The sequence below is a fragment of the Heliangelus exortis genome, chromosome 2 (genome assembly GCF_036169615.1).
Source record: "Heliangelus exortis chromosome 2, bHelExo1.hap1, whole genome shotgun sequence".
In the NCBI taxonomy this organism is placed as follows: domain Eukaryota; kingdom Metazoa; phylum Chordata; class Aves; order Apodiformes; family Trochilidae; genus Heliangelus; species Heliangelus exortis.
In genome coordinates, this window is record NC_092423.1 from 63,985,295 (window position 1) to 64,006,152 (window position 20,858).

The following is a 20,858-nucleotide window of genomic DNA, read 5'->3' on the forward strand; positions in this document are numbered from 1 at the left end:
TCTTATTTGAACAAGGTTACATATATCTTGCAACTGGCATATTATCTGATCAATGTTAGTGGAGATCCTTCCTCAAGTATGGTTCATCTGCTCTGTTTGGTTAAGTGTGATGATTGTTCACTATCAATTACTCCCATTCTCTTGGTCCTGTCTCTCTACTGTCGTGCTATTAACTTACCAAATGACACACAACATTCCTCTTCCTGACTTAGCTGCTGTCTTTTCATTCTTATTCTTCAAGATTCTGCTTCCCTATCTTGACCTTGATGTCTTCAAAATACCTAGAAAAGAGACACACATGGATAACCTGATTTGCCAGACTGAATTTTCTGTTAAATTAGTGACTCCAGAATTAATCCTTACAACATGAGCACATCACATATTGCTAGTCAAGTAAATATTTAAGATATGTATGAAGAAAATCTCTAGATTTTCTGAATGGTTAGTAAAGGCAGGACTCTGGGGCATGTGGAATAGCAATTTCTTACCTACTCCTTCCATATAAAACTCAGAGAAAAGGTAATACTTGTGATGGCATTGAAAAATCTCAGAAATAGTTTTAGTTTTTTGCTTTGCTGTAAACCACAGTTCTGGTTCACTGGTAAGTCTAAGTGTCCATTTTGAAGAAGCTAAAACTGATGCAAAATTACTTGAGCTCATTAGCTACAAACCTTCACCTGATTCTACTAGTAAAAATTCCAGGCTCTTGAAGCATATGTAATGCAGAAATAGTTTTGTTTTGTTTTGTTTTGTTTTGTTTTGTTTTTAACTCTGGCTAGTTCATGTAATTTCACATCTTTGGTATAAGTGACATGATAGGACACACTGACGTCACTGCATGTTTATAAAAAGAACATACAAATGCACAGTGAGAGATTACACAGTGGCTGCACATAAGACAGGCACAAATTTGAAGTCCAAGGCTGTGGGGTGCTGAGTACATGGAACTCTGATCAAGTTCAGTGCAAGCTGAGAGCACTTCATGGTCCAGGGCTTGGTCCAGCCCTCAGTGAGGCTCCGCTGAGCGAAGAATTATACCCAACACTCATGGCTGAGCCAAGAGTATTTTCTCCTTTCTAGTACGTGCATTTCTAATTGCTGAATTAGTACAACTGGCTGATAATAACAGTAATATAAATGATTTTCTGGTACTCTTTCTGAAAGCTAATAAAGCTCATTCAACATCGCCTACAGTTTTACAACACACCGTAATGGAATAATGTAATGAGTACAATGTAAATTTAGTACAAAAGCCAATGGAAAGTCAAAAATGGATCTAGGGTAGTGCTGTTCTTGAATATAAGCACTATAAGGTATGAGTTATTTCTCTAAGTTGGATACAGGACTTATCTGTGAACAACACAGCCCAGCTCACACTCAGGTTCATTACTGATTTTAAAGACTTGCTTCTCACACTTTTCTTCCAGTTGTTTTCTATGCACTCATCCTTGTTACTTCCATAAAGGTGACCGTGTTCTTGATTTATGTCTTCCAGTTTTTTACCGTAATTTGGTTATTAAAATGGCTTTATAGACTTCTGTAAGAATGTGTTACAAAGACAAAGCAGCAAATCAACTCTAATTAAAAATTACAGCATAAATCCCAGGTGAATTTGAAACTCCTAGGAATGTGTAGCCCTGTAACAGGAGACAAGTCTCCTGCAGTAGTTGTACACCTTAAAAATTCATTGCTACCTTTAAATTCTTTTCTCCATGTGCAAAGAGAATTTTCATAAATTTCCTTATTCTGGGATCCACCCATGTCTTGAATGCCCATAATGACATATTTTTTTGGTTTAAGGGCACATTAATTGCATGTGTAAGGCCTCTACTCCCTTTTTTTCCCCTGTGTGAATAAGACAAAGCCATATTTAGGAAGAAAATGCCTTTGTCTGCCTGTAAATTAAGATCACCAGAAATGCAGTCCCATAAGAAGTCAATGGTAACTGGTAATGCCAAATCCTCTTTACAGCAGTGGCATTTTCACCAACTGTATGACAGATTTCGCAATTAAGAACACACAAAGAATTATTCCTTTCTTGCGTAACAACATTTTAATGTCAATAAAAAGTGATTTTATAGTTCCAAGATTACAAATAAAAAAATATTTCATCTTGACCTTTTTGCTACTTTCCCTCAAGGAAGTCTTCAAATATTAGTTAGGAAGTGTTAAAACACAAGGCCGATGGATGCTCGCTCTACAAAAAGCTGAAGGACTCCCTCCCCACTTTGCCATCAGTGGATGTTTTGAAATGGAAGATTTTGCTCCAAGTGAGCCTGAAGAGCAACTCTCTTCTTGTGGCAGATGAAACCATGGGGGCATAGACCACCACTGGATCCTTTCAAGCTGAACGCAGCTGGAAGGGTACTAAAAGGAACGAGTCAAGCGTCTCTCCAGCTACCGGGGCTGCATCAAGAAGGCACAACATAAGCAATGGTAAAGTCAGTAAACAAAATTTTACTGTAATATTTCATAACACAGATACTGTATTTCTCTTTTAAGTGTAAAGCTACCGTCTTACACAAGAAAGATGGACAGACCCTTTTCCAAGACTAATATGGATACAATAAATATGGAGTTTTACATACTAGATCTGTACACAGAAACTTTGTCCCACAGCCATAAAAATTTACATTTAACAGTGCAACATATAACTTAATCCTTTATTTATCTGACATAGGATGTTTACTTACTAAACACAAGCAACTACCTGGTTTTAATATACATTTTATATATATATATTTTATATATATATATTCAACAATCTGTACAGGTTTCTAAACATAAAACTCCAAAAAGGCACAATCGTCTATACAACATGTACAAAAATGGCTGGAGCTGACAAGAAACAACAATTATTGGTCAAGAGTTCATGATTGCACAAAGATTAGTAATGGGTTTGTGTCAGAAAAATGTGCTTTAAGGAAAGGAAGGTTTGCAAAGAAACCTGTAAGTGTTATATTAAAAAAAACAAAAAAACAAACCAAAATAAAAACAATGGAAAACAAAACCTAGGTTGCTATTACAAGTCTATCCTCATCGTCGCTGCTGCCATCGCTAAACTGCACCGTGTTTTGCCGCCGGGGCAGGGCGGCTGTCCTGTGTACCTGTCTGTCCGGGGAGACAGTTTGGTGGAGCGGGGACTTGGACAACGTGTCGGGATTCACCTTGGAGCGGGGCTCTGCCGGAACACCCCTCTTGGCCTGCAGGGAAGGGACGTCACGCTTTGGCTTGGCGGGGTTCGCGAGGTCAGTCTTTTCGGGATCCGCTTTCCCTGGGCCGTCGGTCAGTGGGGCGGGCTCGGGATGGCTCTTCCCGCCGTACCGCGGGCCGCCGGCCACCACCTGAGGAGAAGCGGCCTTGCCGGCCTCGGCCGTGGGGAAGCCAAGGGGAGCTGGCTCTGGCTGGGCCTCACAGGCTTTGCTGCCTGAGGCGGGCAAAGCCTCGGAGGCTCCTTGCCCCTCGGCGCCAACGGGGCTGACGGAGGGGATGAGGGTCGGCAGGGCGATGTTCAGTATCTGCAGGCCAGGAATGTGGGCCTGGGGGCTGGGGTTGCCCGTCGGGGCTGTGCCAGCCGCCAAAACCTGGAGACCCACGGCGTTCAGGGTAATTCCTGACGGGCGGATCTGCGGGGCGATGTTGGTGTTTGCCAGGCCCAAGATGTTGACGGTCTCCATGCCCAACGGTGGCAGAGGCTGCAGGCTGGACGTGCCAAGCCCCTGGATGCCCGGCACGCTCACCTGGCCGATGGGAATGCAGGGCACGACGCTGTTCACCTCGGCGACTCCCACGGGATTCGCGGCGCCGGTGGGCGCACCGCCCGTCTCGCCGAGGGCGCTGGTAGTTCTGTGAATCACGCTAACAGCGGGGATAGTCAGCTGCACCGGCCCTGCCTGGATGGGAACGAAGGTGGAGTAGGTGGCCAGCCCAGCAGGGACCACCTGAATCCCCCCGACCGGCACCGTGCCGTAGGCAGCCTTGGCTTGGCGCTGCGAGTGCAGGGGGAGGTGGCTGAAGAGGTGAGTCTGGGGAGCCCTCAGCTCGGCGGCGTGCCGGGGGCTCCCGGACAGCTTCTCCTCTGGGATTTCGGGGTAGGGAGATGGCACCGTCACCTGCATGCTGCGGTCCGCCGGCGAGGAGGGAGAGCTGACGGAGGGCGCGCTCTAGGAGAGAACAAAGCAGGAGTGTGAATGCGGTGACCGCCACTGTTCTCAAGTGAAATGAAAATGCAAGGTGGCTTGGAGTGCTTCCCACACTCCCTTTTAAGAAAAAACCAACAACATATATATACTGTATATATACCGTATACCAGTATACTGGTCCACAGTATATACTGCCCAGCACGAACTGATTTCCTTCCCCTCTTTTTTTCAACACCTTCCTTGCCCGCTAGCTGAATTTTCCTCTCCTAATTACCCTGGCTAATTTCTCTTGAACACTAGTACTTGAAAACACTGTTGAATATCCTTTGTACATGTATTTTAAGGAGTGAGAAGGCTTTGGAGAACTGCTCTCTGTGGAAATCACCTCAGGCAGGAAGGTTAAACAAGCATAAGCTGACATTTTTGATGCCTCGGGTTCTTCTCCTAGAGACAGCACAGCCTCCGGCAGGCAGAAGCAGCATCATGGCACATCTGCCTATAGGTGCTTGTAAACCTGGAAGATGGGTGATAAGCAGTGTCAAGAGATGGGTGACAATTACAATGCCTGCAGAGATGGAGGTGATGGGCAGACACTGGAGTGAGACGTGGAACCCACATCCCACTGCTGCCTCAGCTCACTGTAATTTGGTCCTCAAACCTGGACCAATAATCAGATTTATAAACTCACTTCTCATATAGCTTGTGTTGCCAACCTGGCCTGGCAGCTCCTTTCCTGAAAATGCCTAAAAGGAAAAGTCTTAAATTACAACTGCAATCTCGCAGTATCTTTTCATTGTAGGTGTATTCATTACACATAAAGAGTGGTGCAACCTTGTTTAGTTTATATAGTCCTAAACTGTAGTTCTGTGGCTTTTACCAAACTCTAAAGAAATCTCTAGAGATGACAAAACCCAAAGCCACTAACAGAAATGCTTTTGGAAACTGCTGGTAGGAAATGTATTGGTTAAAGGAAAACACGATTTACTGACATGCAATGCCAACCAGTCTAAATGGGAAGATGAGTGTGAGAAGAAAGCCAACATCTTTCTCAGAATTATGTCCTGTCCGAAACCTCAGAAGAAATCCTGATAAACTGGTACGGATGCTTTCGGAGGAACATACAACAGCCTTCCTGAGTTGTCTCAAACCCTTGTATCAAGTTCAAGAACCATTCACAATAAGGACAGACTGTAGATTAACCATTAAACACACAGCTGCCTCTTCTTTTGGTCTGGAAAAGGATGAAGTAGTCTGGGAAGGAATTACTGCCTTGTATTACTTACATGCCTTTAAAAAAAATAATTCAGTGTAGGCAGTTATTAAGAATTAATACATTAATTAAGACCTTTAACATTTTTAACCGTGTGTGTATTTTCTTGAGGTTTCAGTAATTTTAGGAGTGTTTTTATGCTCTTAAGGTCATGTATGTGAATTGTTCCCATCTTAATCTATTAATATATTGCTGAATGGTAAAATGTGTAACACCTGCTAGTTCCCCTCTGTGACTTCCTCAGTGGAGTTTTAAAGAAAACAGTCACCAAAATCACTGAATGCTCCTGCAACTTTGCACACACTAATTTGATGAGGGAACAAACTCAAGTCAAATGTCCTTCTGGTATCTACTGGTGACAACTGAAATGCAAAATCCGAATATTAAGATCAAGCCCATTTTGTGGCAGGTATATACCATGACGAAAGACCACTACATTTTATTATCTGTCATTCTGCAAAATTGTTCCAGTTTACACTTGCCACATATACTCAGTTCTTACAAGCAGGAATGAATCTAAGTCAAAGAAGGAATTGCAGCCATATTTTTTACTTTTCCTCCTTGTCAGCAGTTCACTCTCTTAAAATTGGTAAAAAATTATTCAAGTAGCAGAGATCAAAGATAAAACAAGGCAAAAAGTACTTAAGCTAGAATGACATTTTTACTTACTTTTTATTCTTTTCAAAATTTCCTGCTGTTTATTTTTCTGTAACTGCATTCGTATACTATTTGCAAATGTTCCATTAATCACAGAGAAGGCAGTAATGACATCATTATTTAAACCACATTTTGCATCACATTTTTGTGATCATTATTCTGGAAAGCTCTAATGCCTCCATGGTCTCCAGTAAGAATTGAAAACTTTCCAGAGATGCTCTTAAGGTCATGTATGTGAATTGTTCCCATTTTAATCTATTAATATATTGCTGAATGGTAAAATGTGTAACACCTGCTAGTTCCCCCCTGTGACTTCCTCAGTGGAGTTTTAAAGAAAACAGTCACCAAAATTACTGAATGCTCCTGCAACTTTGCACACAGACTGACCTTCTCTTTCTGCATGCTCTGTAAAGCATGTGTGTCTAAAGGGGCATGGACAATATTGATCCTTTTCTGGTTAAAATGTTTTTTCGGCTTTAAGAAAAACTGGGAAGACTGGGAACTCAGGTTCTCAGTTCTGTGCTCATCTCTTGTTTTCTTATTGTGCAAGGGCAATCATCTGGTTTCCTTGAACATCTGGTGCTCTTTCTAATTCTACTACTAAGCATATTTGAAGGAGAGATAAGCAATTGCCTCATTTTTTTACAGCAATAAGGCAAAACTGTTTGGGACTAGAATTATTTCCCTTGGGAATTACCATGGATTCTATCATCATATTTCAAAGTGAAATGACTTCTGAATCCTACCATTTTCCTCTGAAAACTCCGTAACTGCCACCATATGTTCATTTTACAGATCTGTTATATCCCTTCTTATTTGAAATACAATCTACCAGCTCCAAACTTCAGCTGAAACAACCATATATCCTTTCAGGGATAATACAACCAAAATTGAGAATTTGCTCCTACACCATTGTTTCTGGAGTCCCATGCATCCATGCTTCAATTACTTTCAGCTCTCTTAAAGATTCATCAGACAACAACTCTAACAATGAAGGGCAGGGCAAATATTTTTGATCTTGGAAAGATTTCTAAAAGCAGGATTTAAAGTCCTGCTCTCTCCCGTGGAGTCAGACACTCCTACCTTTGCAAGAGCTGCAGTTGATATGAAGGAGTGGTCCAAGGCTGCTTCTGGATCAGGGTAATCCACAGACATCTGGCGACCTGGAGATGCAGGAGCGGCGTCCACCAACGCTGCAGGAGCACCCTGGGGACCTGCTCCTCTCTCCTGAGCTTTATCCTCATGTGCTTCCTGACGGGTGAATTCTGCTGGTGACCTGGAGGTCCTGCTAACAGACTGCACCGTGCTCAGGACAGTCATCTTTGTCAGCAGTGCTTTTGGCAGACCATCCATAGAGTCCGTGTGAACCCCAGGGAAACAGTCTGGAAGTCTGATGTCTTCATCAGTGCTGGCTGTGTCCTGCAGGCTGTGTCGAGAGGGGTGATGCTGGGGGCTGGCTGTCACCGAGGGGGTTGTGGATAGGACTGACTCAGCCTGGCTGTCTTCATCATCATCTTCATTGTCATTTTCATCTTCATCCGCACCATCAGACTCCTCCACGTCATATCCTGACCGGTCATAGCCAAACCTTTGCTTCTCACCTGCAAAAGTGGGAATTGAAAGGTAAGACAACGAAGGTACCAGGCTGAGTGGGAAGGAGATGTGCAGGAACAATTAGGAACACAAAAAACCACAGGGCATGTGATTTTTTTCAGTCAGATCCCATGGCATCAAAGGAAGAGGGAAGATTTAAAATTTTGGTTTTATTTTCTAAGGTACATATTTAATTATAAAGCTGCATAATCTTTCATCTTCTGCTTTCGTGCTGGTTTTTACTTTCAAGATTAGTCTGTTTTCCTTTTCAGACATTTATAACCATTTGTTCAAAGTCACCCTTCACTCTTTTGCTTGGGGGGAAGTGAGCAGATTCCTGGTTCATTAAGTTCCCCATGATGACATACGAAGCTGGTCTGCCAGCCTCAGTGGTGGGATATTCTCTAGCTGGTTCTGTCTGACTCATAAGTGGGTGTCCTTGTACCTAATATGAATCACTGCAGCAAAGGTTTTTGAAGGATGCAAACAGAAAGACTGTAGGCTGTTAGGAATCTGTCTCATTAACAGGCAAAAGAGATCAAAATTAGACCTTATCAGAATTCATCACTTTGCTGATGTTTGGGAAGGTTTATTAACAAATCACCTGAGATGTCCAGCAGGCAAGAAAACCCTAATCCTATCAAAATTCACCTAGGCATGAAACTTGGCTCACATGAAGAAGTCCTCCTGACTTCAAGTCTTAAAGCCAAACTGCTGTCTAGTGGTAAATTTCTATGCAAAATACAGCTCTACTGCAGCTTTACACCTTCTTTTATATTGTAACTTGGAAAGAAAGAATAATCTTTAGTAAAGAGATAGAAAATTCCATCTGCTGAACCTGATTCTAAGCCAGACTGTCTGGGATCATATTTTATAAAAGACAAAATGCTTTGGATGCACTAATATTTTATATTGAATTAAAGGTTTAAGCTCTCAAAAACAAAACCAAAAAAACAACAAAAAAACCCAACCCAGCCCAAACAAACCCCAAAAAACCATAAAAAAACCAGCACAAAAATCATTTGGTTCTGCAAAACTGATAATGGCCTGTTAGCTTAAATCTCAGAGATCCTGTTCTAAGAAAGCCTTCGCAGCAACTAACCACTGAAGTAAGTGACCCTGAGAAAAGTCAGACCCTTAAAATTATTAGGCTGTACTGTCAATTCTTTAGGCTGCTACATTAACAAAACCAAAATAAGCACCTTGAGCTCCATGTAGAATAAATGGATTTTAATTCAGCTACCTTTCAATAAGTTACCCACCATTTTAAGCCTTTATGGCTTCAAATGAGCAGTGCAATTAGGAACAAGACTAACAGCTTCTTTGAAAAAATTCCTCTGTAATGACTTTAGCCCTCTTAGCCTACACAGTAATTTGTACATTAACTAAATATGGAAACTATAGATCTTCTACATTTATGACAGCAGGCATGAAAATGAAACGCTATTAGAGACATCCCAAATCCTCCAGGTCATTGGAATGATGCTACAACATTTTTTTTTAGAATTTAAAATATTTACAATTGTCATCTACAGACAGAGCTGTTCAAAAAAGAAAATACATTTTAGTGGAAAAAATAATTCAGTAAGGTCCATTCCAAAAATACTGCGAGTAGGATTATTAAAAATATCGTTAACAAAACCACATGGAATTATAAACTTTTTTTTAATATATATATATATACTTTGCCATTTCTCTGCTTCACACAGTGTTTCTTCATCCCTGATTTGCAAAGCAAACAAATCTAAAATGTTAGAATCTCTACATATGTTTGATTTCTGAATGGAAATAGCTTCCCTCGTGGCTCTCTAACAGATCGCAAAGACATCTCCATATGTTACAACTCTAGGGTGACCCGTGCATTTCTTGCACCTCTTTAAATAATGCATTGTAAAATCCTGGGTTTCAGTCCAGACTTTTAGTGTTTAACAACATCACATAACTATTCTCTGTGAAACCCTACTGCTTTTTTTTTTTTTTTTCTCCACATGAATCATGCTTTCTATGAAAGTTGATGTCAATCACACATCACCGTCACCACTAGCAAGAGAAACTACCTGAAGTGATTAGACTGACTTGTCACACTTGTAAAGCAAGGAAAGCATATGCACAAACACTGCCCCAATTCATAATAAGAAACCATCATTTTTTTTCAAATCAACATTTAAAAATGCTACAGGTTTTAATAGCAAACGCTGCTTACGTAGAAATTTACTGCATACGTCTTGGCTTTCTAGAATAAAATCATGGAAAGGGAAAGGGGAACAGTGTGGATTCCTTACTGTAAGGATTCCTTACTGCAGAACTCGGTGGGGTATCATCTCCCTGTACTGTGTTTCTCTGTTTACCTCCACCCTTTGTGAGTTTGCCAGCTTCTATTTAAGTGTGGTTACCTGGAGCCAGTGCCTGCAGTGTAGGTGAGGTGACAGCAATGAATGTAGTTCCCTTACTCCCACACCACTTTGAAACATCTGATGATAAAAAAAAACCAAAAAAACCAACCAGCCCACTCCCAACTTGCAGGCTTTGGCAGTGCACAAAGAAATACTCTGCTCTGGTGTTTATACCTGCAGGCATGTATGTTCACCAAAAAACAAGAGGTGCCCAAGCTTCCATAAGGAATGGTCCCCTTAACCATCACTGCAAACCAGCAGAGCTATGAGAGGATCTGATGCTGCAGTTTTAAGCAATGGAAGAAAGACCCAGGCAGGTTACGGGTTGTCTACAAATGAGGCATCAAGTTGAGGCTGTGCCCACTCCTTGTGGTGAAAGACTCCTTTCTAAGCACTGCCTTCTTAACCAAGTAGTATTGGCCCTGATCCATTTTAGTAATGGTACTCTGCCTACTAAAGTTCCCTTGCAGCTTTAATTGGGGAAAAAATAATTCTTCGCTTCCTATCTTAAACTGTGCTCAATTATAACCATATGCGTATGTAGCTGATATATATAACTAGAACTGACTCAATTTCCAAAGGGAAAAAAAAAGACTTCTGTGTCTAACTTGGTATGAAGTTGTAACTCCTGTGTGGGATATTTTAGAATGAAGGATGTGTCATAAATTTAAAGGCCACTAGGATATGGGGAAATGACTTTTGGCATGAAAGTTCACAGATTTAAAAAAAAAAAAGAACACAGGAAAAAAAAAACAGTTTCACAATATTAAGTGAAGGGTGTTCTGCTTTATGAAAGCTACTTCTCTTTCCAATTTGTAACTCTCACTTTAACAGAGATTGCTGAAGACTGCCTTAATTTTTGGTAGAATGTTTTTGGAAAAGCAGGGAATATCTCTCATCCTCTGACAATTGTTGCAAAAAATTTTTTTAAACCCTTAACAAGACCCTTCTTCATCCTGGACTTCACAAGAGAACATGGAACTTTTGGCTACAGATATGAACTCTGCAAAAATTAGGAACAGCTGGAAATAAAGGTATAATAGAAGCACAGACACAACTTTTGATTGGGAATTTTGCTTGCATGCCAGATACATTTAATATAATTAAGGTTTAAATCCTATGTATTAACTTAGTGTACACAAAACATAGGCAAAAATAATCTTAGTACTTCTTTTATTTTTTGCCAGTCCTCAGTTAGTTAATCAGCTCTACCTTGTTGGAGGTGTTGATGAGCTTGTTGGCCAACACTCTGTTACACTGACATTTTAGCCTGAAGCACAGAAAGGAAAAGCATCAAGTTCTTCAGCATAATAGCATTAGCTGGGCTTCTTCACATCCTGATATGTCCAGTAGTGAAACACCTGGGGCTGGTAAGTTCAGTTGTGATGCTATGAATTAGCAAATAACCAGAACAAGTCTACGTACTCTAAATTCTTTATTTTAAAAGGTGGTGGGTTTTGGTTTTCTTTTTTTTCTACAGGAATCCTCACTGTACATGATTTTAACAATGGTTATCTAATTCTTGTCATGCTGCGAAGTATCAGAAAAAAGGTTCTTCAGAATGTCAAGTTACAGCTTTTAATTGTGATATGATTGTGGGTTGGACTAGATGACCTTTAGAGGTCCCTTGCAACCAAATTATTCTATGATTCTATGATTATCACCAAGTAGTCCATCATGTGACCTCATTTATCAGGCTCTGCTACAGACTTAACAATTTCTGCACCACATCCAGTGATCAAGTTCAACAGCTTATAACTTCATCATATTTGCTTATAACTGAATCATATGACACTTAGATTTCCACATAAAGAGCAAAATGTTCACTTTCATTCTTTTATTGTCAGGAAGACCAGAAAGACCTGAAAATATAAGTCCAGACTGCTGAAGTTTTACATGTTCGTAAGTAAGTGGACAGGTATGCAGATAAAAATGGGTATCACCATTAGCTCTACTTACACAGATTAAAGTTATCTTACTAAGTATCTGTTGGTCTGTTCACTTAATTCCCATTTAAATTTATGGGCTTTTAGGACCTGAGTAATTCAAAGCACAAAGCAGCATCTACCACCCCAAGTTGTGATAGTATCTGCAGTTATGGATTAGCATCTACATGAGAGCATTTAATAATAAAACACCTGTTCTACGCTACATGTTCTCTACCAAACTTAAGAAAAAAATTTATATTGTGGCAATAAAGGCAGAAATATTTTTTGCATGTTGTCATATTGTTATAAACATGAAAGTTATGAAGTCATCAATGCACTCTCTGTATTTCTAATCAATTGCAAGCTTAGACTTGCCTTTTACCTGTTGTTTTAGTCTTGTTCCACAACCACAACTCAAACCAGTTTTAAAAAGGATAAACATTATACTGTGAAACAACACTAGCATCAATACCCAAACTTGCTGTCTCCTTCCCTGCCTTTCCTTGTGTGTTCACAGGCTTTACTTGAGTGATTTCAGCCTTGTTTCAGCTACTGTCCACTGCTCACCATCATCAAACAGGACTCACAGTGACATCTACTGGGTTAAATTCAGACTCGTAATAGCCAGGGCTCCTCAGAAATGAGAAAAAAAAAAAAATCTGTGGGCTTTCGACTTTCATTCCTAAGAGTACAGAAAGTAACAAAATAAAACTAACCAAAGAAGTAACACTAACCTCTCTTTCTTTAAAGAAATTATTCACCTCAGCAATCCTGGGTAATCTGTAGGTTGTAAATGTAGCATTAGCTGCTCTGCTACCAGGCTGGAGGTGAAGGCCTCCAGCACACTTAATGTAAATCTAGTAGAGCACTTTTAATATCCATAGTGATATTATTAAAACAAAACAAAACAAAACAAAACAAAAAACCAAACCAAACCAAAAAAATCCTGTAAATTGTACAGAATGAGTGTTCCATTCTATTTGCAGAAGGATGATATTATTGTAAGGATTTTCATTTATTTTCCTTCCTTAAACGTAGATGCAGAGAAAACAGTCTGAGACACAATTAAGCTAGTGAAGAGAGATGGAAACTCACTTAACATCTACTGTAAGTAATATGTAGCTAATTATCTTAAACCATTGTATCTTTAGAAGCATTTATTTAATATTTCAGAAAATCAAAATGTTTTTTAATGTGTGTAAATATGTGTGTATATATACAAATACATATCTGAAACTTAAAGTAGGTCTTTCCACAGGTAAAGTAATTAATATTTTGTGATAAAATTTCTCCACAGAGACCATTTAAATATGTTCTGCCCATCTACTGATTTCATTATTAAATAACTTTTTTGTGCAAGTTTACTCAAGAGTACCATACTGTTCACACATTAGCTTACCTATGAAATATTACAGGTTTAAAGTTTCTAACTGTTTTAAACCAAATTACTGTTGTTGTTAAGACTGCAGAGCAAAATATTGGGTCAACATGACTGAAGAGGTTATCCTCAGTTGCAGTCTGTCACACTAAACAGTTCACCTCGTCTGACAATTTAATTCAGATATTAACATTCCTCACATTGTAACCCTGTATTTTGGTGACAAGAACATTCCACAGAGCAGAAGATGAAAGATAAATGGATGAGGGAATGGTTTTGAATGCAAAAAGCCAACCCAGAAAGTATTTACTAATACCCAAATGATGACAAGTCCAAATACAAAGAATGCTATGTTAAAAGCTCTCATCATATATAGTCTCAGACAGCTAGAGAGCATCTTTCTCTTTTTCCCTAGATGCTACAGCACAACAAAATTTCAGCTTCTCAGATTACTGAAAAAAACAAGACTGTGTGTGTGCTTGTGCCTCACATGAAGATTGTGTGGTTTGAACTACTTATTCAACCTGCATGTACTATTAATCTGTACTGCTATCAGTTCAGAGCTGACTTGTCCTATGAAATTTAAAAAAAAAAAAATTTCAAAGAATTGTGATTGCCCGTGCTCTGAAAAATACATAAAAATAGAACCAACAAGATCTTCAGTAAATAAAAAGTTGGTGGTTTTCTTACATTTCTGGCCAATTCTTTAATTCAAAGTCTGATGAAAGACATACAGCTTAGTTATTTCAAGCAAAGGTGTACATATATTTTTATTGCCATAAAAAATTAATCAGTATTCCAAATGTTCAAATAGCAAAGGAGATGGAGACAGACAGACATTTTATCAGTCAGGACGCAGGCCAACCTTGTACAGCCCACAGGAAGAGTAATTTTTTTTTTTTTTCTGGGGCCCTAATTATTTCTTATTAGATTTTCTGCACCTTCCTTCACAGCATCTCACACTGTCTTCTGATTGAGAAAACAGATGAGACAGGGGTGGACTACTGGATCCAAGAGAGACAGAACTTCTAAGGCAGTATCATTTTTAAAGCACCAAGAGGATACCCGACACAAACCCACTCCCACCACATGCCAGAGGGAGGAGGGGTAGAAGGGGTGAAGACATAATGCCATGGCTCATCTCTGTGAATTTAGCTCAATAACCAAGGACCATCATGTTGCCCTTTGTGGGTGACAAACTGTCTGTCCCTAGAGCCTGGCCATGGCCCCAGGGGTGCTGTCCCCAGCACAACCTCTGCTGCACTGCTTTTGGAAAAGAGTAGCCTGAAAGCTGGTTGAAGACACTTGCTAACTGAGACTGCCTAGACACCTTAAAAAATATGTATTTTCAATCACATTCAAATATAAAAAAATTAGCATGTACAGGATTTTAGAAAGGGCAACTGAATTACCTACATTTGAAAGGGCATGCTAAAGTATGCAAATGCTTCAAGCTTTTCTTCTCTTGCTGATTCTTTGCCTTTAAAATGGGCCAACAAGCAAGTTTCTGAATTATAATGAGAAATACCTTCAAATGTGGCTGGGTGAGCTGAGAGATCACAGAACTGACAGAGTTAGAAGGGACCTCTAGAGATCATCCAGTCCAACTATCCCCCTAAAGCAGGATCACCCAGATGAAATCACATCTTTTAAGTGTACAGTTACTCACTGAATTCACATGGATAATTGTACATGCACTGTGCTATGCAGCACCTGGAGAGGCTGGACTGGTTTGGCTGCAGTACACGCTGGGCTTATCACCAGCTTAATTACCCTGCTCCTGGGATGGGACTTTTATCCTGAGCTTTGTGATGCAAAGCTGGTTTTGATATGGGTACCCTAAGCCAGATCTTTAAGAGAGATACAGATTTTATCACCACACTGCTTTCTATTTTGGGGTCCTTAGGAAACGGAAGAAGTGCTACTTGCTCTATTTTGAAAAAAACAAAACAAATACACAGTGCAGTCTTAAAATTTAATTTCTCAAATAATTTCACGGATTATGTGGCAAATACTGTTGAATGTTGGTTGTGATCTTTTTTCCACATTAGAACACTTATTCTGTCAAGTAATTACTGTGCTGAAACAAAGAATGTATTTCTGTGAATACATATTACATTTATCCAATGGTTACACATGCCTATACATGATATGTAAAAAGAGAGAGTATCTCTCAGTCTTAGAGCTAAAAAAAAAAGCTATCTTTCAACAGATGTTTGAAATGGCTTACTTGTACTGGGTGCTACTGATAATTCTGTTAACATTTGAAACATTTCCCTTTACATTAAAACCACAAATGCAGTTTTTAATGTATGTGATTTCGAGTATCAATTTATCAATCAATAAAATGTTTTCAGTTCCTAGTAAATGGAAATACCTATTTAGCTGTAGTTTATAAAACTAAGTAAAATGTCAAAAGCTACAGAACACTGCATTAGAAAGTTGTGAGTACTCTTCTGTCATGTGGAGGCTGAAAATGTTAATGAAAACTGTTCCTCTGTAAGAAAAGGACAGTAATTTCTATTGCTGCTTATCTTCTGTGTTACTGGTTAGACACCTTACTTTCAAAGGAGGACACAAAGGACTATATCAGAGAATGCCAAAAAAGGGAAAATGCAGGTTTCTATGTACCTAGAGCACTACTGAATAATACCAGCTGAGTCATATTCCCAACATTATTTAGAATTAGATTCAAGCCGATTCGCTTATTCTTCTAGTGGCTGTCATTATGGGAGCAAGTGCATTCATCTTTCTTGCCCTTTACTGTTTAAATAAAGATCCCCACCGCTTTCTTTTCTCAAAGCCCCATCCGCAATCTAATAAACTATACTGCTGGATGAAGAAAAAATACAGGGCAAGGCAACAGGATTCATCTCCCTGCTGAGAAACATGAGGAAGGAGAAAACGCCACAACTGCACCGAGACGTGCCAAGCTCCAGAACAGTCCCAGCACACAATCCTGTTTCTCCATCTCACTGCATCTGGTGCAGCCACATCTTTCTTACCATGCTGAGCAAAACACACATGAACCCAGTCTGGCCCTCCTCGACTGTCCTCAACCTCATCTCCTCTTCAGTGGAGTCATCTCCAGATGTGGGAAGTGCAAAATGCCAATTATTAGCAAATACATTTGTTTTGGTAACACTCATCACTAAGGAGGCAGCAGAACAAATCAAGATGAATAATCCTCACGATTGCTAAATAATCTCTATCTGCTGATCTGTGCTCAATTATTTGTGAAGGAGGATAGAACTCTACACTGGAAGATGATTAACCTTCTTGCAAACCTCTCAACAACATATTTGTGACTTGGGTAGCAAATTAGTGATATAATTTTTATGAAATGTTAATCTCAAAACTTTGACAACTTCATGCACACCTATTTTCAAAGAAACACTACATTTGGCTACAATTTTCCTAGGCAAAAAGCTATTTTTCTGGTATTTTCAATCTTACAATGTTTATCTGTGAAACTAGTAAACCTTAACACTTCGTGAGGAATTCAGCAGTATTTCATCTTAAGCATATTTCTTTTGGTTTAGGTTTTTTCCAGTATTTCTTACTCCCCTGGACGAGTTTTCAAGGTTTTTATCTCCTCTGTACAGGAATTTAAAGGCTTTGGAAGAAAACAGGTAAGAAACAAGGTTGACAAAATAAATGCAAAAATTAAGTAAAGAAAGAAGATTTGAATGTCTTACCAAATTCTTCTTCTCCATCCTGGTCATCTATTAAGCCTACTGAGACTCCCAAATCCATGCATTTCTTACTATGTGCCTTTGACTTCATATGCTTTGTTAAATTTCCTTAAGGAAAAAGGAAAAAAAAAAATCTGTTCAGTTACTATACAAATATACACTCAACATGTTTTTATCTTACTCAGCTACATTTATAGCCATTTGTATAATTTGACTTCTCACTTGACAGAGCCTTGCTCCCCAGTGCAAGCTGTCAAGGGCTGTGGCAGATTTACCATCCTGACTGTTACTAGCTCTCTGGCTACATTTCATGAAGATCTTCATAGAGATAAAATAGAATAGGATGTAAATCCTAGATGATGATGTATTTTGCATTGGCTTAAAAGATCCTGCATTTTTTATGGCAAAGTGTAAAAAGGGCTGATTCAGTCTTTAGAGTCATGTTGACAGAAAACTACCTTGTAAAACTCAAGTTCATATCTAGCAGCTCTTTTACTATTGGATAGATTTATTTTTAGTGTACTAATTTTCACTCCCAACCTAAACAAACAGAATAATTTTATTAAAAATCAGAGTTTGAACGTATTTGATCTGAATCTCAAATGTGAATGCATTAACTATTGAGAGGCCCCACAGGATGCTTTCCTGTTCACCTTTCAAAAGAAAAATGTCAAATGCAATCAAGAAAAGGTTTAAAAGTAGATTATAGATCTGTAAATTAATGTAATTGTGAAATGTGTATTATTACAAGTAACTGCTCATTTTATACTTAAGCTTTCTATTGTCTCTCAGAAACAGTTCATTTGAGGTATTTCAATGGGATAAATTCCAGTGGGTGAAATGGTGACTCTGGTTATGGAGTACTTTATTCCTGCTTTGAAATGAAGGTAGTAATTCACCCCAAATTTTGAAATAATTGTTATCAAGCTGCATGGCTGCAGACAGAAAATTTCTCAGCTTTCCATACAGCATGAAGCTACCGGGTACACTGTCCTCTCACGAAGGGTGGTTTTCCAAACATCAAGCACCCAACTGCATGACTGACTCTGCCAGCAGTAATGGCAATGGCCAGGAATAGCAACTGCAGCAGAGGAAGCAAAGACAAGTATCTGCTACAACTTAAACAAAGGAGAATTTCAAATGGGCAGAACTTAATTACTTGAACTTGGCCAGCATTCCCACTCTGCTAAAACCATCACCAGAAATTATTGGGTTCACGCTCCAGCATTTCATCACACAGGCAACATGATGATCCAGAGTGTCAGGATGCAGTGATAGGTTTTGACACCCTTAAAGACTATCCATCCCACTTTCTGCAGCACTGCATTATTTCTTGGAAGTTTTCCACACGACTGCTGAATAGTCTCAAAACCACTAAAAATACAAAGCTTTCTGAGGTTACAGCTTGGGGGGGGGGGGATGACTGCTAAATGATGTTCAAAGCCAAGAAAAATTTTACTGCTTAGAATTTTTTTGCTGAAAGTATCTTGGCTGTGAACTTCTCCTGTCTGTTTCACTTACTTTGAATCCTGGATCTACCACTGTTTAATATACTGCCTGCTTAAACTAGGAGGCATTTAAAGAGGCTTTTAATGGTCTATCTTTGGGTCTTAAAAGGTCAAGTGGAAAGTGAACCTTGTCCTTCAAGGGTATAAAGAACATTTTTATATAGTCATTTAATAAAGGCCATTATCTTTCCCAGAGCAATTAGTTGAGTGACAATAGGAGTACAATGTAAGTCAATATTATACTTCCAAAAGATCACTACTATGGACTTAAAATTTTGCATTCCCACCCCTACTTAGGATGAGCAGCTAACCAGTTCACTCATCTTGACCTGACTTTCATCATACTCTCAAAGGATTTCCTTTTCCACTCCAGTATCATACCTACCATGGCTCGCCACACAGCTCATTCACATAAAGATGAGATTATCTGAATAAACATGCAGAAGACAACAGAAAAGAGGGAGCTCAGGAACTACAAATATTTGAAGCATTAGACAATAAAACGCCACAGAGAGGCAAATTCTTTAATTTGTGAAGAGACAAACGTGAGAAGAAAAGAATTGCATTTTGAAGAAGAAAAAAGGGGGGAAACGTCCACTGAAAAGTACTCCTACCTTTAGTTTTGAAGGAGAAGTTGCAGTAATTGCAGTGGTAAGGACGGACATCTGTGTGTGTGCGAATGTGCTTCTTCAGCATGCTGGGTTTCTTGCAACGTATTCCACATTCTTCACAAATATACTTCCCCCTTCCTCTCCCCCGAACATACACATAGTCTTCATTTGACTTGTACCTGGTAACGGTACCAAAAGAGTAAGGCAATTAGTTGTAATGGGAAAACTATTCTAGTTTGAAACCGTAATCTCTCAGAATTTTTAAAATTATGTGATAGATGAAAATGAATGATAAAAACAATCTTCTTCTTTTTCTGCTCAATTTCTGTATTTATTTGTTCAACTCACACCTAGATTTTTCACTAGGCAATCATGGAGTGAAGGCAAAGCTCTTTTAATAAAGGTATTGTTTGATACTAAGCATAAAGATTTCAGATTCCCTCTTTGCAACACAGGAATGTGATTTTTAAAACTGTCAGCTCTTGGAAGCAGGTTTGGGCACCACAAGGAAGCTTCAAAAGAGCATCTTTGAGGCTCTGAGCTGGATGCAGAAAAGGAACATTCGTTCTAACAATGGAAAGTTTTTTAAATTCCCTGTCAATGTGCTCTGGACTCAGAGTATTGGAACTGTCTCTATATGGAAAAACTTATTCAGATTCAATCATGTCCTTCCTATCTCTGCTCGAGGATGCCAGAGGTTGTGCTTGTTTTTTGTGACCTGGTCCCTGCAATGTTTGGATCTGAGCAGAGACACGTAGCAATGTTTTACCTGGGCAGCTGGTAATGCCTTAACTGCTGTCCTGGACTGGAATCAAACCAGGAACCAGTAAATGGAAAGCCCTAGAGCCCACTGCCAATTATGAGAATAATAAAATATGCAACAATTGGGCTCAAGATTTTTAGAAGTGTCACTGGCATTTTTCTGCTGAAAAAAATCTGTTTTATAAGATGTTGTACATGGCACCGTGCTGTGGCCAAAGCAACTGTTATTCATATCAGGTAACTGATTTAAAATTACAGTACATGGACGAGGGCTCTCTGTAAATATTTCCATGGCACTTTTCAAAGCAGGAGTTCTCCAGCCTCTGCATGCCACAACAAATTGCCAGACAGAGACTGTACCGCAGTCTGCTCTTTAGCCCCTGGACAATACCCTCTCCAGCTGCATAATAGAACCTTATTGCAGAGTAGGTATTATTTATCATGTAAGAGAAATAGAGAAAAAGAATTTACATCTATAGTTGTATCTAGCTGCCCTTAACTGCTGATTAATGTTTGTCCTTTGGAAAAAAAATGAATCCCACTGCCTACTGTTCTTTATTTCATTACCCCCCCTCGTAACTCTCATGGCTCCATGCATCTGATGACTTTCCATTTTTCTTGGAAACATAAACCACCATCCACAGACCACAGTATGGGAACTGTTATTTAAAATAAATCAAACAGAGAGCAACATCTCTGCAAAGTCTAGAATCGAGGAAAAAATATCTTCCCACTGATATCTAATATACAAAGCATAATACTTGCCCTCCATCAAATATTTTAACTCTTCTTGGTTCAGTTTTGACAAAGGAATTTTCTTTATCGTGCTCAGTGCTCGATTCAGAGTTTTCCTTATTGCTGAATTCTGTTGCAGCCATTTTTTTTCTATTTAATGCTCTCTGAAAGAAAACGAGATGCACA

General features: G+C 39.3%; 1 protein-coding gene across 15 annotated transcripts in view; it reads right to left on the bottom strand.

The window, feature by feature from the left end:
- Positions 1-2,027: 2,027 nt before the first annotated feature.
- Positions 2,028-20,858, bottom strand: part of HIVEP1 (HIVEP zinc finger 1) — a 127,281-nt gene continuing 108,450 nt past the window's right edge. For 13 of the 15 annotated variants that reach the window (XM_071736436.1, XM_071736435.1, XM_071736437.1 and 10 more), the window contains 5 exons: positions 20,703-20,836; positions 19,179-19,354; positions 17,060-17,164; positions 7,153-7,670; positions 2,028-4,163 (listed from right to left, as the gene is read on the bottom strand). In XM_071736436.1, the coding sequence (XP_071592537.1) occupies positions 3,012-4,163; positions 7,153-7,670; positions 17,060-17,164; positions 19,179-19,354; positions 20,703-20,836 (2,085 nt within the window). In that variant the 3' untranslated portion in view covers positions 2,028-3,011. The remainder of the gene's footprint in view (positions 4,164-7,152; positions 7,671-17,059; positions 17,165-19,178; positions 19,355-20,702; positions 20,837-20,858) is intronic. The other 2 variants (XM_071736444.1, XM_071736439.1) reach the window with 2 other exon arrangements.